Raw genomic sequence first — 17,147 nt, 5'->3', positions numbered from 1 at the left:
GCGCTAAACTAAAAAATTCACTCAATTTGTTTTTTTTTTTACATTTTTTTTACAGTCAGTTCAAATGTAAAATTGAAAAAACGTAAAACAAATTAATGTAAGTAGAGGAGCGTCTGTATATGTGTATATATATATATATATCATTAAAAGTGATGGCTAGTTTTGCATTAATTATTTTCTTAAAGGTATTTTCCATATACCTTATTATAGATTTATGTTCCTTAGAAAGGAAATTTATGACTTGACTGTATGTAGTCATATTAGCTAGATCGCGATTTCGGGTTCAAGACCCCTCTTCAATAGCTCTAGGGATGTTCGATCTTTTTAGGATAAGATTTAATCCGATGAGTCTTATTAAAGTTCTAAGTTTTATACTAGAGTTTCTTACTTGCTAATCACTCTGGGGGAGGTCACCCGGTATTTTGGGCAGTGACGAAATGTCATGTGCACTAGGGGAGCCTCCAAAGGCTCTCCTAGTGCACGTGGCATATGAAAACTCTCCCATCAGTGGCAAATGACACAAACAAAAAATAGTTGCAGCTAAGCAAGAGCTGGATGATAGTTATCTCCCATATGGGGACCAATGACTGGTGGAACCTGCATTTGGTGGTCCTGCAAGATGGACAGTGAAGGAGCCCATTTTCGTATCCCATCAACCCCATCACCTCCATCAGGAGGTTCCTGAGGGGCAGGCTCTCGGTCTCCCTGCCAGGACCAAGATTTCTTTCTATCAACTTCTGCTGTATTTCTTACTCTTTCTCACACATGGAGAGGTGACAAATAGTGACTGCTCTCTTCTTCCTACAACTTTAGCCAGTAACATAAAAACAGCCCCACACAACACAAGACTTCCCAGATAGATCTGTGGGGAAGTTCCAGTGACCGTTGCCAGCACTGTTGAGGCTGTTGGTTTTCCATCAAATGAAACTCGAGGCAATGATGGATTGATTTGATTGTGGTGGTCCTTTAAGAGACCGTAAAGCTCGTCTTCAGAGTACATCAATCCCCTCACCCCCAGATTAAGCCTTAAACAGTAAGTTTCCCTCAGCTTGATAAAATTGTCAAGCATTCTGTCTATATATCAAGGTTCTCTTCCACCTTGTAAGGGCAGTAGCCAAGTCAAAGGCACATATCCACTCCCACTCATTCCACTCCCATCCACCACCCTTTCTTCCCACTCATCTTAGCTCCTTATGGATGAAAAGTCGTCCCAGTCTCCTGCCCACAGCCCAGGTTAGAAGCAATGCAGCAAGAAACAATACATCCACAGGAACTTCATTTAGTCTATAGTACCTCCTTTCAGTCCCCTCATGTGGAAAATAGAGACGATGGGGGAGAAATCAATTCGGGCTGTAACAAAATATTGTCCACGCACAACCACACCCACTCCCCCATCCCCTATTCCCTGCCCCCTCCTTTCCTTGCATCACAGCCATTATCCATTCACCCGTCCCCTGTCCTCTCCCTTTCTTGCTTAACAGACATTCCCCTCTTGTTCAAAGCCCCTTTCACACCATCCATTCATCTCATCCTAGGTCATCCCCTCAAGTTCACTCCACCTTTGCCTTCCACACCTCTTTTGCAAATCTTTCCTCACTCATTCATTCCATGTGTCAAGCATGGACCTTAAGAAAAATATGATCCTTTGTTGTCAATGGGTAGGCATGATTAGATAACGTTCTGATGAATAAAACCACCTGTGATATCAGTCGTTTCTTTGAGTTTCATTAAGTGGAAAATCCACTGCCCTACAGTGGCTGTCAACAGTTTTTAGAACCTCCCACAGATCTCTCTCAGAAGAAAATTTGGACTTTTCTCTGTATTATATCAGTGTGGTACTATTTTTATGTCACTGGCAAAGTTTTAGGTAGAGTAGTCACCTGTTGAAAAAAGTATAAGAAATACAGTGGAAATTGACAGAGAACTTGGACCCAGTCAAGAGACTAAATGTCGGCCCCTCAGGGCTGCACCTCCTAATGGAGGTGATGGGGTTGACAGGCTTTGAAAGTGGGCATTTTTGCTGTCCATCTTGCAGGACCACATATAGTTACTTGTCATTGGTACCCCAGCTGTGAAAAAATTATGATAATCCCATCAGGGATAAGTTTGTGTCATCTGCCTCTGCAATATTATTTCTCATTCCTATTTAGACTGTTATTGCTGCTATGCCATCAAGTTGTTTGTTTATTCCTTCGAGTAATTATTTATGTTTACATATTCAAGGACCATGCATGTCGGAGTGAAAACCTGGACCTAGCCCGTACACTGGACCAGAAGGCTGCTCAGGCTTGGATCGGTCACCCATACTTCGATGTTATTGACAACTCTACTGACTTTGACACCAAAGTGAGTGCTGGCACTGCAATCATGGATTAGTAGTGACATGATTTTGAGTGGATTCTTGTGAGTATTAATATCAACGGACTTTTATCTTTCTTCCTCTTCTTTTGGTATAGTTTGTGTAGAGTATGTAGGTATTAATGATGATAGTTGCAACACTGAACTTTTGATGACAACAGGTTATGAAAGCATGGTGCAGTGCGATAATTGAATAATAAGTGTTTATGGTTGTGTTTCTTGTCATGATGAATGTTGATGAAATTTAGGTGTTTGGATAATTTGTGTTGGCATTTTCAATCCAGTGCCATCTTTCATCTGAATAGAATTCTCTTGGTATTCAACAAAAGAAACTCCAAAAGAGGTTATGACTGTAATACTAGAAGAGAACAAGGCAAATTCTAAGAGTAGCCAGTTCCAAAGACCAGGAACTAGCATCTCAGGGTCGTATCTTCAGATGAAGTTCGAGTTGAGTTCTGGCATGCTGTCTGGTTCCACTCCGGGGAAGATAAGCCATTTAGGGTGTCCATCTTCCATCCATTATCAGTGTCACCTTTAAGGTGTGTATCTTAAACTTCACTTGCTTTAGGTGTAACCACCACACAAAAACAAATTGTGCCTTGCACTGTATTATACTGCCTTACACTCACCCCTTTCACACAGCAACACAAAATTTCTTCACTAAGTAAATTATGGGCTGAACAAGTGGCAGAGACCGTACATGCTGAAGCGCTGCTCCGGGACAAAGTTCTCAGTGATGCCCCCATCACCACTTCCAACCTCTACCAAAACCACAAATCAACTGAGCATGGAATGAAAAAGAAAATGTAGATATTTTGAGTTTAAACTAAATATTTTTTCATGTAGACATTTTAGCTATTGCCTTGCAAAATGATTTAGCATATTTTAGATTTTATATTTAATGTCTCTGTTGTAGAAAATTAGGGAAAATACTTTTATTTATATATTATTATTATTATTATCATTATAACACAAAAATCATTGATTATGGTAAAATATTCCCGTCTTCTTTGACTTCTTTTTTATTGTCATTATTTTGTCAGCCTTGTGAGCAGCAAGTCCATGCTAGAATTGCCGCCCCTCCAAAAGTGCCGCCCTTGGGTATATGCTGTACCTCCCACCCACCCCAGTGTGAGGGCTCTGACCAATGGCTGCTGCTAGTTTCTTGGGGTTAGCAAGAAAAAACCAGGGCAATAGATTGAGTGATTAGAATAGCAAGTCAGAACAGATATTTACATATGTATGTATTTACCTAGTTGTATTATACAGGAAGGGGAGCTATTCTCATGCAATCATAGCTCTGCCTTACATTCATTTATGGAGTGAACAGTAGGGGCAACTGAGGATGAGATGAATTGATGGGTTAAAAGGAGCATTGAGAAAGAGGAGGATGTCTGTTGAGGGAGAAGACAAAAGTTAGGGGTGAGTGGAGAATGGTTGTGTATGGATGATGCTGTGATACATAAAAGGGACTGGATGGGGGGATGGGAGGGTTAGGGAGTGGGATGTGTGGATGATATTTTGACACAACCCAAAAGGATTTCTCCCCGTTTTCAATTTTTCTGCATGAGAGGACAGGTTGGGGGTCACCAATTAAATGAAGCAGCCTTGCTATGGATGTGTTTTGTCTTGCTGCATTGCTTCTGACCTAGGGCAGTGGGCAAGATACAAGGGGGTGACCTGTCATCCAGGAGGAGCCAAATAAAGAGGGAGGGAGGGAATGGCAGTGGAGAGGGTGAGGATGAAATAGATGGGAGTAGAATTATGCCTTTTGACATTGGCTGCCTCCCTTGTAAAGGGGAAAGATCCCGTGGTAGAAAGTATTGTCAAAAGTATGCAACACCTACCCCACAAAAATAGGAATGCATTTTCTTTGGTGAAGCTATGTAGAAAGAATGTATCTGGCAACTCCCTGCTGTCATGCTGGGCCAAAAGAAGGGGAATTGAGGGAGACCTCAGCCATTTGGAATTATTTGAATTATTTGATTGACTACACCGTCACTGGTGATTCTATTCAGGTATGACAACGATGGAAGTCCACAAAGGAAATGTACCAGCTTAACCATAAAGCTACGAGTGATGTTAATTCTCTGTAAAAACTAAATATGGATGGCAGTTAGCAGTCTACTTAATTCATCAGTAGTAGACTAATTCCCAGGTTGGAGAATTTTAGACATCTGGTAGCTAAGTTGGTAGAGCGTTGGCTTCGCATTCTCGTGAACCTCGGTTCGAATCTGGGGACAGCTGTCGTAATTATTTTATTGACTACACCGTCACTGGTGATTCTGTTCAGATATATATATATATATATATATATATATATATATAATATGTGTGTGTGAATTTTTTTTTTTTATATATATACATACATACATATACCAAGGCTTTTTCCCCCTTACAAGGGAGGTAGCCAAAAAGGAAAAGGCATAAAATCATTCCCACCCATTCCATCCCTGAATACACTCCACACCCCTCCACCCTCCCTCTTATCTTAGCACCTCCTGGATGACGGGTCATCCCTGCACCTTGTCCACTGCCCTGGGTCAGAAGCAGTGTCACAAGACACAGCACATCCACATAATGTGTGTGTTTATATGTATATATATATGTGTGTGTCTATGTATATATTTTATACACTATATATATATATACACTATATATATATATGTATTTACCTAGTTGTATTTTGCGGGTCACTACGAGCATAGCTCTTCTCCCGCAAACTACATACATACATACATACATACATACATATACCAAGGCTTTTTCCCCCTTACAAGAGAGGTAGCCAAAAAGAAAAAGGCATAAAATCATTCCCACCCATTCCATCCCTAAATACACTCCACTCCCCTCCACCCTCCCTCCCATCTTAGCACCTCCTGGATGACAGGTCATCCCTGCACCTTGTCCACTGCCTTGGGTCAGAAGCAGTGTCGCAAGTCACAGCACATCCACAGCAAGGCCGCTTCATTGAATTAATTTTACACTTCTGACTCCATTCATAAACATTATGTAGGCCATCTATATTACTTTACACACCTCTTTTAATTTTCACTTTCTTTGTGATCTTGGTATCATCTGAAAAGTTTACATAGCTATATATTCCAATCATTGTATCATTTATATACAATACAAAGATACAAGTGCCAGAAACGAGCCCTGTGGTACCCCACCAGTCATTTCATTCCTGTCTGACATTTCTTGCTGTTCTTGTTTGTCTATCACTTTTGTCTTTTAATAGTTTCAGTGTATTTCCTTTATGTCCTACATTTCCCAAATACCATGTCAATCTTGTATGACATTTTATCAGATCCCTTTTCCAAACATAGATTTACACAATACACCCATCCCTCTTTCTCATGGAGTACATTAACCATTCTTAGATTAAGGTGATGAGATGTACAAGGGGTGAAAGTGGCAGCAGACTGGAAGTGAGCATTAAGGGATAGTTTTAGATACTTGGGTGCGAATGTGGCAGGAAAGAGTGGAGTGGAGGTGGAGGTAGAATGTAGATTGAGAGAAGCGAGTAAATGCCTTGGATTAAAAAGTGTAATGAGGAATAGACATTTGGGAATGGATGCTAAGAGGAGACTGTATGAAGGAGTGATTGTGCCAACAGCACTGTATGGGGCAGAAACATGGAACATAAGAGAGGAAGAGAGAAGGAGTTTGAATGTGTTTGAGATGAGGTGTCTGAGAAGTATGATAGGGGTTACTAGGCTGGATAGAGTGAGAAATGAGGAGGTGAGGAGGAGAACAGGGGTGGAAAGGGAGTTGGGAGATAGGGTGGATGAAAGAGTATTTGGATGGTTTGGACACATGGAAAGAATGAGTGAAGAAAGACTAGTAAAAGAGGTGTGGAAGGCAGATGTGGAGGGAGTGAACATGGAGCGACCTAGGATGAGGTGGATGGATGGGGTGAAAGGGGCTTTGGGGAAGAGGGGAATGTCTGTGGAGGAAGGATGAGAGAGGACAGAAGACAGGGGTGAATGGAGAATGGTTGTATATGGGTGATGTTGTGATGCATAAGGTGGAATGGGTGGGGGGATGGGGGGTGAGGTAGTATGTGCGAGAAAAAGTTCATGCAGCCCGAAGGGATTTCTCCCCATCTCCTTTTCTGCATGAGGGGACGGAAAGGGGCGGGGTCGCCGATTTAATGAAGTGGTCTTGCTGTGGATGTGCTGTCTTGCGACACTGCCTCTGATCCAGGGCAGTGGACAAGATACAGGGATGACCCGTCATCCAGGAGGTGCCAAGATAAGAGGGAGGATGGAGGGGAGTGGAGTGTATAAGGGATGGAATGGGTGGGAATGTTTTTTTTGCCTTTCCCTTTTTGGCTACCTCCCTTGTAAGGGGGAAAAAGCCTTTGGTATATGTATGTATGTAGATAAAAATGAATCAGGAAGGTTCCACAAGACTTTCCTTTTCTATATTTAAATTGCTTGTCAACCAAGATTCCTTCCTCCAAATATTTCACCCATTTAGCTCTCAATTTTTTTTCTTCCAAAATTTTGACTGTCACACTGATCAGGCACATTGTTCTATAATTTGATGGTGGCTTCCTGCGTCCTCCGTTGAATGCTGTGACCACATTTGTGGATTTCCAGTCCAATGGCACCTTTCCCTCTATCAGTGAACATACTGTATATGCTAATTCTCTACATTCTTTCAGTATTCGATTTGAGATTAAGCTAAAATAACAAACAAAAGCCTCCAGTAAGTATTCAATATGGAAGAGGAGTTTGAAGGAGAAAAAGATGAAGAGAATGAAGAAGTTATAAACAACATGACACTGGAAGCAAGTGATGTGTTTAAATTACTTGAGAAATTTAAACATATCACTTGCTTCCAATGTTATGCTGTTTATAACTTCTTCATTCTCTTCACCTTTTTCTCCTTCAAACTCCTCTTCCATATTGAATACTTACTGGAGGCTTTCATTTGTTATTTTAGCTTGCATTGCATCTTTATATATTCCTCCTTGAACTTCCAACTTGAATATTTCTTCCCAATATTTCAGGTTGTTGTGGACTATATTGTTTAATTATTCTCTCTGAATTTGCATAACAAACATTGCATTAATTATTTGCAATTGTAAATATGCTAGCATGGAAGTCTAAGATCTAGGCTATAGATTGATCAAAACCATCCACATATTATTTTCGAATGATTTATATAAATGTGCTGTTAGTCAGTAGGGTAAATACCCAGATGATGTACAATCATTGTCATCTTACCCCATCCTTCAGGGTCATCAGCCTTAGCTCCACCATCTCGAGGCAGATATGATTTGTGTAATGCACCCTTGTTGTCCGTAAAGATATAGCTTATAAGCTGTTAAACTAATCATACTCTCCATCCTATAAACAGATCCGAAGGATGATCAGTAGTGTTTGTCAGAAGATGGGCATTGACACAGGTGACAGACTTAAGAACAATGCCCGCAAGGTCAAATTCCTCGTACGGGGAACTTTGCCCAACGACTCAGTCTTCCCAACATTCATGGTAAGTATCTGTAGTTCTGCATTTCTTTTAAACTATTGGTAGGTTTAGCTGTAGTTTTATGACAATGTCAAGTTGAAATGAAAAGTAATATGAAAATATGGTATCTGGAGAGGAGTGTAGAGAGGATGTTGTATAGAATAATTGTGCCCATTGTATGAAAAAGACTTGGTTGTAGAAGAGAAGAAGGGAGCTTTCACAGATTGGTTACAAAATAGGACAAGGGAATCATATGAGAGGTACAAAGAAAAGAAAAGAGAAGTAAAGCAAAAGGTAAAGGAGGCAAAGAGGAGAGCAGATGTGAAATGGGGTAAGAGTATGACAGAAAATTTTGAAAGTAATAAAAAGATGTTTTGGAAAGAAATTAAGAGAGGAAGAGGAGGCGAATCAAGTAGAGAAGAAAAGGTAAAAGGTGCAGATGGAGAGATGATAATGGAAGAGAAGGCAGTAAGGGGAAGATGGGCAGAATATTTTAGGGAGTTGCTAAATGTGAAGGAGGATAGGGAGGGAAAGATAGCTGCAGTGGGAAATGCTAAGAAAATGAGAGTGATGAGTGAGGAAAATGGAGGAGAAATAAGGAAGGATGAAGTGAAGGCAGCAGTTAAGATGATGAAAGCAGGTAAGGCACCTGGTCTGGATGGATGCCATGCAGAATGTCTAAAAAAAGGAGGTACAGTGATGGTTGACTGGCTGGTGAGGTTATTTAATGTTTGCTGGAGAGAGGGTAGAGTGCCGGAGGAGTGCCTGTATAGTTCCTCTTTACAAGGGAAAAGGGGACAAGTGTGAATGTAGTAGTTTCAGAGGGATTAGCTTGTTAAGTGTAGTTGGGAAGGCTTATGGGAGGATCTTGATTGAGAGGATTAGGAGAGGAACAGAAGGAGTAATTGGTGAGGAACAGTGTGGATTTAGAACGGGTAGAGGTTGTGTAGATCAGATCTTTGTGGTAAGACAGATATGTGAGAAAGCTATAGGAAAGGGGAAGGATGTTTTTTGGGCTTTTATGGATCTGGAAAAGGCTTACGATAGGGTAGACAGAAAGGCACTGTGGGAGGTTATGCAGATATATGGGATAGGAGGAAAGCTTCTAGGAGCTGTCAAGAGTTTTTATGAGAGTAGTAGAGCTTGTGTCAGGATTAGAAATGGAGAGAGTGAGTGGTTTGAGGTAAAGGTGGGGAAGAGGGGAATGTCTGTTGAGGAAGGACGGGAGAGGACAGAAGACAGGGGTTCAGAATGGAGAATGGTTGTATATAGATGATGTGATGCATGACGTGGAATGGGCGGGGGGATGGGGGGTTGAGGTAGTATGTGTGAGCAAAATTTGACGCAGCCTGAAGGGATTTCTCCCTGTCTTCTCCTTTTATGCAATGGGGGGACGTAGAGAGGGGGTCGCCGATTTAATGAAGCGGCCTTGCTGTGGATGTGCTGTGTCTTGCGACACTGCTTCTGACCCAGGGCAGTGGACAAGGTGCAGGGATGACCCGTCATCCAGGAGGTGCTAAGAAAAGAGGGAGGGTGGAGGGATGTGGAGTGTATTCAGGGATGGAATGGGTGGGAGTGATTTTGTGCCTTTTCCTTTCTGGCTACCTCCCTTGAAAGGGGGAAAAAGCCTTGGTATATGTATGTATGTACTAGGCTACATGCAGTCCTTACTTTAGGGATTATTTAAAATTATACCCATGGACTAGAACCACATATAATTAGTGTGATAGAGAAAATGCATAATCAACTGCTTAGATATCTACTCTCCTCTTTAGCCCCCTTTATCTTATATTTTGCTTCTCTCTTTATTTTGTACCTCTCATACTCTTCCCAAGTCCTACTTTGGAGCCAATCCACATATACTTGATTTTTCTCTTCTACTTCCATCTTCACCTCATCCCACCACTCGCTTCTTTTCCTTCTATTCTCTATTCCCTGCCATCTTTCTTGTTCTACATACCATCTTTGTGCACTTTGTCAATTACTCCTTGAAACAGACCCATTCCTCTTCTGTTCTCACCTTTACTCTATCCTTCACCACCTCCCACACTTCTTTCAGCTTCTGGTATTCCTTTTCTTTTTCCTTCGCATTCAAATTGTTTACCCAAAGCACCTCTCCATCTTCCACTCTTTTCCTCTTCCCCCACCTATCCTCCACTCTCCACTTCCCTTCCACCAAAATATTATCTGACACTCCCACAACTCTCCTCTAAGAACATAGACATCCAGAACTCTTCCTATCCTTCTTTTGGATACCACTTCATAGTCCACTGATGCCTTATCAACCACCTTTTCATCCACCTCCCTTTCCCATGTATACTCATGCTAGATTTTTTCTTAAACAATTATATAGATGTGGAACTGTTGGGGATTCTGAGTAATAATTTATTTTCTTTTCAGGACTTTGATGTTGAACATATATATTTGAGGACCAATTCAAGGAAGATGCAAGCCCGGCTAAGGAAGAGAGGCCAGCATGGTAAGCAAGATCACTGGGCATGTGAAGCAGGCCACGTTTGATATAGAGTAGTAGTAATAGTAGTATTAGTACTTATAGTAAAAAGATTTAGACATACATACTTTTACTTGATCAAAATGGTATCACATATTTTATTTGCCACAACAACTGGCAACAGTCCTTTGGCCCTTCCAAGGATCTCTCTGGGAAGAAACATTAGACTACAGCCTGTGTTGTATTAGTGTAGGACTTTGTGCTATCGGTTTATAGTATAGTAAAGGGGTTTTGATAGGAGCTTTTGGGCATACACACACACACACGCACAGCACAGACAGTCTAGGGAACAACAACAACAACAACAATAACAACATCCTCGTGAACAAAGTAGTTAAACAACCCCACTAGCCACTCCACCATCACTATACCTTCCTTTTTCAGACACTCCATATGATGTTTGTGATGTTAAACCATATCACATCTATCACCATATGACATCCATCTAATCCGAGGAGGGTGGAGGGGAGTGGAATATGTAGGGAATGGAATGGGTGGGAGTGGTTTCTATGCCTTTTTCTTTTTGGCTACCCCCCGTGTAAGGGGGGAAAAAGCCTTAGGTATATATATATATGTATATGTATGTATGTATATGTCTTCCATAAATAGATAATGAACAGAATAACAGTGAGGCAAATGGCCATGCACAGGTCATCGCTTTATTTGTCAACGGTGGGGGTTTTCCCGGGTCATGACAAAAGGCTTGTTAGGTCACATTTATTAAAGTATGGTGAGAGAAGTTGTAGCTGGTTTTTGGCACTCCTTATGTGAAAAGGTAGAGGAAATACTGTTGTACATGATAGATACACAAGCCTGAGTCCAGGGAATTGGTTGTTAGCCCCATGGGGCTGCACCTCCAGATGGCTTGAAGATGTTTATAGGCTTTGAAGACAGACAGGACCACCAATTCCAGGTACCTGTTGTTTCTAGTTGAGGAAAACTCAATTATTATATATTTAACATGCATACATTAACAGAGCAGTAAAATGGCTGACCTGGATCATTCATTTGCAGGCTACAACAGCTACACGTACACAATTCGCAAACCAGAACAATTGGGTCAGATAGTCGAGGTGAAGACGGCTATTAGCCAGCGTGACTGGAACAACATGGCTGCCCAAGGAGATGAACATCACTTTGCCATCTACAAGAAGCGACGTTGCTTTATTCACAACAACCAATACTTTCAGCTAGATGTATATAAGAAGCCTTGCCACCCAAGGTGAGTTGAAGGTTTAGATGTATTTTAACTTCTTCAATGTAGTTATGGTATTTCCCTTGAGGGTGACAAATTCATCATGTAAAGCCAGAACATAATCTATGTAAATCTGGGGTAGTAGTAGTAGTTTCCATTCTTTTGTATAAGAGCCATTTTTCTAGTTAATATAAGTAAACTTTGTGTTCTGAGCTTCTATTTGATAGCTACTATGCTAGGCTATCATCAATTCATCTGTGTAAACAAGTGCTTTGGTGTAGTGTTTTGGATCTGATGTTGAGAAATGATGATTTCTGTCTGTACTTCCTTGTTAAATCCCTTCCACACTTATGCTGTTGATTTGAGGCGGTGGGCAGTTGTTTTGATTCTTTCAAAGATCACTAACATTAGTTTGGATGTGGTGGATATGAGAGATGGGTCTATAGGATGTCATGTATTGAGGCACTTTGATTTTATGAGATGTGTGCTCTTCTTTATTTTGCTCTGGTTCCAGGAGAGTTTAAAGATGCCCTGATCTGAATTTGTAGAATGCACCTCGTCCAGAAATTTTTGTATTTGTAAAATTGCACTTTGTGATACACTGTATTCTTATTGTATTAATCATTATTTTACACTGATAGATGAATATAGTCACTGTTTTTAGTATTTTTCTTAAATATATTTGATATCATGCACTAATTTCTCTTTGACTTCATCCAGAAACTTGTTGAGGAGAGGGAGATTGTGAACACTCGTGGCTGATCTTTGTAATTATTTCTTTTATTTTTGTTTATCAGGAATGTTGTATGATGGCTAACAATTTATCTCCTTATTTTACTGTAGGTGTGAGGGTTTATTGCTCCTAGAAACATATTCAACATTGCCCTCTGAAGAGCTAAGTCGCCGTCTACCCGATTTCCTGAATATTGCCGAGGAGGTGACAGGCCGGCCAGATTATTCGATGTTCAACCTGTCTCTTAAGGATGAATGGAATTCCACCAACAAGTTTTGCCATAACATCGCAGGTTAGCCAATAGTGCAGGGGAAGTTGGCAGCTTTTCTGCCACGCCCTTGTGTATCCTTCAGGCTTGGACATAGCTTAAGTTGGTTTTCTTGTGCTGAGTGTTCCATTTATGGTAACAATATGCAGTACTTGATGCTATACTTAGATTCATTATCTTCACATTCAGAAGAGCTTTGCCCATTCTGAAAGGGGTGATGGTGCTGAATGGCATGACTAACATGGTATGGGTGTGGCATAGTTCCTTAGATACTTTGGGTTGAAGACCCTTTTTGAGTAGCTAGTCTACTAATACTGGTCATTATGTTTGCATAACATTTACACCTTCAAACCTAAATTATGAGTCAGCCTTGATGAATTTTGATAGTATTAATGTTATCGTTTTCCAAAGATGTTAGTGTTGGATTAAAATTGTATACTTTTATGTAATGCTCTTAGTATTGGTTATGCTTAAATCATTCACTCCATGAAAATGTTTAGAATGACTTGATTGCAAAAAGAATGGAATTGAATGATTGACTATTTGTGATCCTTTTGGTGGGTATGTGTGTTGTATTGTGCTAGTTGCAATGGTTTTTGTTGTACCATAAGTCGTTTATTTAGGTTTCATAATTATGAGATCTCACTTTCAGTGTGTCGTACAAAATGTGATGGTCTGAAGGAACAGCATATATAGGAGTGGATCTATGTATACATATTACCAGTGCTATTGTTGTCAGACAAAGCTATTGCATCAAGCCCATGCAAACACCCGATTATGGATGTAGTGACTGCATCATAGAGCATGAATTGTGTGGAATCGAGCATGTCATTTTTTAGTCCCATGAATTGATTACACCAACAACTCACTGTTTACATAGGTGAGGATAAAACAAAGCACTAAGATCATTACATTGAGTAGAATTATATAGAATGCATAAAAGTTGGGCATGCTTAAACGGGTTTGACCAGCACCTGTAAAGTATGAAGTTTTAAAAATGAGCATTCCAAGTTCTGTTTTGTACATAATTTTAAACAGAGGGCTTAGTTTCAATTGTACCTTTATATAAACTGAATGGAAGAAAGTCAGAATATGAAATGCCTTGAATCATAACTGTGCCAAAAGAGGAAAGTTTTGACAAATTGCATCTTATACATTTAATGCAGGAAGGATAAGATTGTCAGGCTTGGCTATATCTCCCATGTACAAAAATTAAGAAGATCTCCAATCTGCCACTAGAAATTTGCAAGGGTGAATATAAGGACAACATTCCAAATGATCATACTCTGTGTATAGTTAAATAACTGTAAATGAACATGAATACAGCTCGACTTTTGTACCTACAAATTACTAGAAATACTTGTTCGAAGAATAGTTTTACATTTTTATTAGAAAAAGACAATTTCCAACATTTATATTGTGTGTATCAAGTAACTACCCTCCTTTTAAAAGTAGAAAGTGAATACAGCATATTTCAAGTTTCCTTTGGTAGAAGAAAATCTTTAATATGCATGCATGGTTTGTCAGGTGCATTATAATTGAAAATTCTTACCTCAAGTTTCCTTGACTGGAAGCCCACAGCCACACAGTGGCTAGCAACAGTCCTTGAGCCCTCCCATAGAAGTCTATGGAGAGGAATTTTGGGCTGTTATTTTTTGTTGAATCGGTGCGAGACTATCGTCACTCGTTCAAAGTAGTAGGAGGGGAGCAGTCACTGGTTGCCATCTCTTCTTGTGTGAAAAAGTGGGGATAATACACTTGAAGTTGATAAAAGGATCTGGAGGTATTGCCAGCCCCTTAAGACTGTACCGCCAGAGGAAGGTAGGCTATTGCCAGCCCCCTGAGACTGTACCTACAGAGGAGGATTATGAAAATAACAAGAAAATGATACTTTCTTCCATCCATCTCATGGAACCACCATTAGCAAGTATATGTTATTGGTCTCTACACAGACTCTCATTGGTCCAACCTATGGTAATGGGGTTCCATTGTTGATCTGGACATTATTCCTACAAGCTTTATGTCAAATTACCTTCATTGCTTCACCAAAACAGCATCCATAGTTTGCCAGGAAGTTCGGTGCCAGTTGAGGTGTGTGAACTTTTCCATCAAACCATATCCCTGATTCTCTTTTGCAGGAAACCTGTAGGTCATGCAGTGAATAAATTTTGTAGAATTCTCAGCTTTTCGCAACTAACCAATCCTATTTGTTTTCTTACTTGTTATTATATGATGGATGGCAGTGGGTGCATGCCCTGTCTCGGCTACCTCTCTTATAAGGGTGAAGAGCCTAAGAGCCCCTTGGTATATAGATAGATAGACTTGTTATTATTGTAACCTGTTATATCACCACAACCATTGATTTAGTTAATATAGAAAGTGTTCATGTTATGAAATAAAATGACCATACATCTTATAAGTTAAGGTTAAAGTGTTGAAGAAAAAAGGAAAACGGCAATTTTAGTGGAAATGTCACTCAAATGCAAACGTTATGGTAATGTTTTCATACAGATGTTGAGTACATACATAGTAATCATTCATTTTTTGTGGTCTTTCATAAGTTGGAATAGATATTTGATTTTGGGAACGAGAGTTGATGTGTACCAAGCATGATAAACCTTTAGGTAGAGCTCTCATACCTTGGCCCTCCTATCAGTGTCAGTGGCTGCAACATGTTTATAAACTTAAGCAGCTGATGTGAAAGGGATTCCACCCCATTCACTGTATCACTTTTTTTTTTTTTTTTTTTTTTTTTTCTTATCTACCGTTACATTAGCAATCTCCTTCTCTGGCAGCTCCTGTTTATTCATTTCCTTCTCCATTGTGTTTGTATTTCAGCCTATTGAACATCAGAGTTGGGTGCACATTTTTGAAAGATTATCAGGAATGGGTTCAAAGTACAGACTCTGCCACTACTGTAACCACTTTGATGTTGTGAGTTGTCTGGTCCATGATCAGTCAGTTTTCTTGGATAGAGGTTTGGAGCAGCGTCAATTGCTGCCTCTAGAATTTAAAGGACTGCTACATTGAGAGCAGCTAAGCTCTTTCTGGACTAAAGCAGTACTTATTGTGGAAAGTTTCCTGTGATGTAAAACAACACTTCTTCAAGCCATCATCATAACCATGACTTGTTCATCAGAGTTAATGGTTTCAACAAAATCATCATTATCAGTTGGGAGCATACACCAGGAAGTGCGTTGTTTCATTTGCATGCTGTGGCCAGTCCTCGTAGTTTCTACAGACAAGCTTCCATGCAGCCACCCTTCCCATTCCAAACAACTCTTGACGGATTTGGTCAACTTGACCTAGCCATAAGTTCTGTAGATATCCCCTTAATTCCCTCCATTGAGAATTGTCTCTTATGGAGACAGCCCTGTTAGGGGGATCAACATCAGTAAAATGTGCCACATACCTACAAAGCCAATGTTGACATTCACAAATTATGCTGGTAACTGGCTTATGAGACACACAGTACAGTCTCTGCTTTGATGCATAGTCATTCCAGCAATACCCCATGATTCTCTGAAGGCACTTGATTGATTTATGCTTCTTTAAATCTGCATTCAATGTCCAAGTCTCGCAGCCATATAGGAAGACAAGAAGCACAAGTGACGAAGATTTGGATCTTAGTCATCCTACATGAATATTGATAACACCATATATTTTGGTTGAATGCCAACCCTTTGAAGGACTTCCTGACATGACCCACCCGTTTTTAAGCACTTCTCAACCTTTCCAAAACCTCAATGACCTTGCCATATGTATGGACAGACTGAATTGTGTCGTCCAATAAACCCCCAAACTCTTGGACCTTGGTCTTGATCCTGGAGACCTGGAGTCCTAGCGATCTCGTCTCCATGTGTGACTTGAGGGCCGCAACCAGGACCTCCAATAACTCTACAAGAAGAACAGTATCATCAGCAAGGAAAAGGTCAATGACCTTAATGTTCCCAATAGATGCTCTGCAGTGACATTGATTTACAACTATTCAGGTGTGGAAAAGTGTTGGGGCAAGGACACAACCTTCCTTTATTTCTGAATTAACAGGAAAGAATCTGGACATGCATTCTCTATATTCTGCAGTGCTCTATTCCAGAGTGGTAGCCTTACAGGAATCCCAGATCTGCAGAAGATCCCAAGGCTGCAAGAATCCTTATCCAAAGTGATATCGGCACTCCACAAGAACATGAAGCACTAGGACCTGATTGGTTGTTGACTTACCAGACATGAACTCGGACTACTCAGGCCTCTGAAACTCGAGTAGATGTGAATGAACCTGTGCCAGGAACATATATATGGGCACCTTACCTGGCACACAGAACAATGAAGTAGTCATTGAAGTTCTGTTGATCCCCACTCCCTTTCCATGTAGTGTTAAAACCTTACTGCTCTTGCCTGTTTCCTTGACTCTTGCATTCTGATGGGGCGTCTAGATCACTGATCCCTGGTTCATGTGCCTTCCACTTTCTGCCAAACATTCAGTTTCCATCTTTAATGATGGTTGCAACAACCTGTGTTTGAGACGTGTGGTAGCAACACTACAGTTCATCAACTGCCATGTAATAATGTGGTTAGATATTCCTGATGTTCTCACAGATAT

At 40.4% G+C, this 17,147-nt stretch overlaps 1 protein-coding gene across 8 annotated transcripts in view; it reads left to right on the top strand.

Moving 5' to 3' along the window:
• The window catches only part of Ttd14 (TRPL translocation defect 14), a 184,498-nt gene that overhangs the window by 139,675 nt on the left and 27,676 nt on the right, over positions 1–17,147 (top strand). For all 8 annotated transcript variants that reach the window (XM_076183422.1, XM_076183416.1, XM_076183418.1 and 5 more), the window contains 5 exons: positions 2,224–2,346; positions 7,729–7,863; positions 10,240–10,318; positions 11,366–11,573; positions 12,390–12,571. In XM_076183422.1, coding sequence (XP_076039537.1) covers positions 2,224–2,346; positions 7,729–7,863; positions 10,240–10,318; positions 11,366–11,573; positions 12,390–12,571 — 727 coding nt within the window. The remainder of the gene's footprint in view (positions 1–2,223; positions 2,347–7,728; positions 7,864–10,239; positions 10,319–11,365; positions 11,574–12,389; positions 12,572–17,147) is intronic.

This window comes from Oratosquilla oratoria, chromosome 4, assembly GCF_046742065.1.
Source record: "Oratosquilla oratoria isolate Oo_2021 chromosome 4, ASM4674206v1, whole genome shotgun sequence".
NCBI classification, from domain to species: Eukaryota; Metazoa; Arthropoda; class Malacostraca; order Stomatopoda; family Squillidae; genus Oratosquilla; species Oratosquilla oratoria.
Note: the sequence above shows the minus strand (reverse complement) of the source record. Positions and strands in the feature narration are given on the sequence as shown.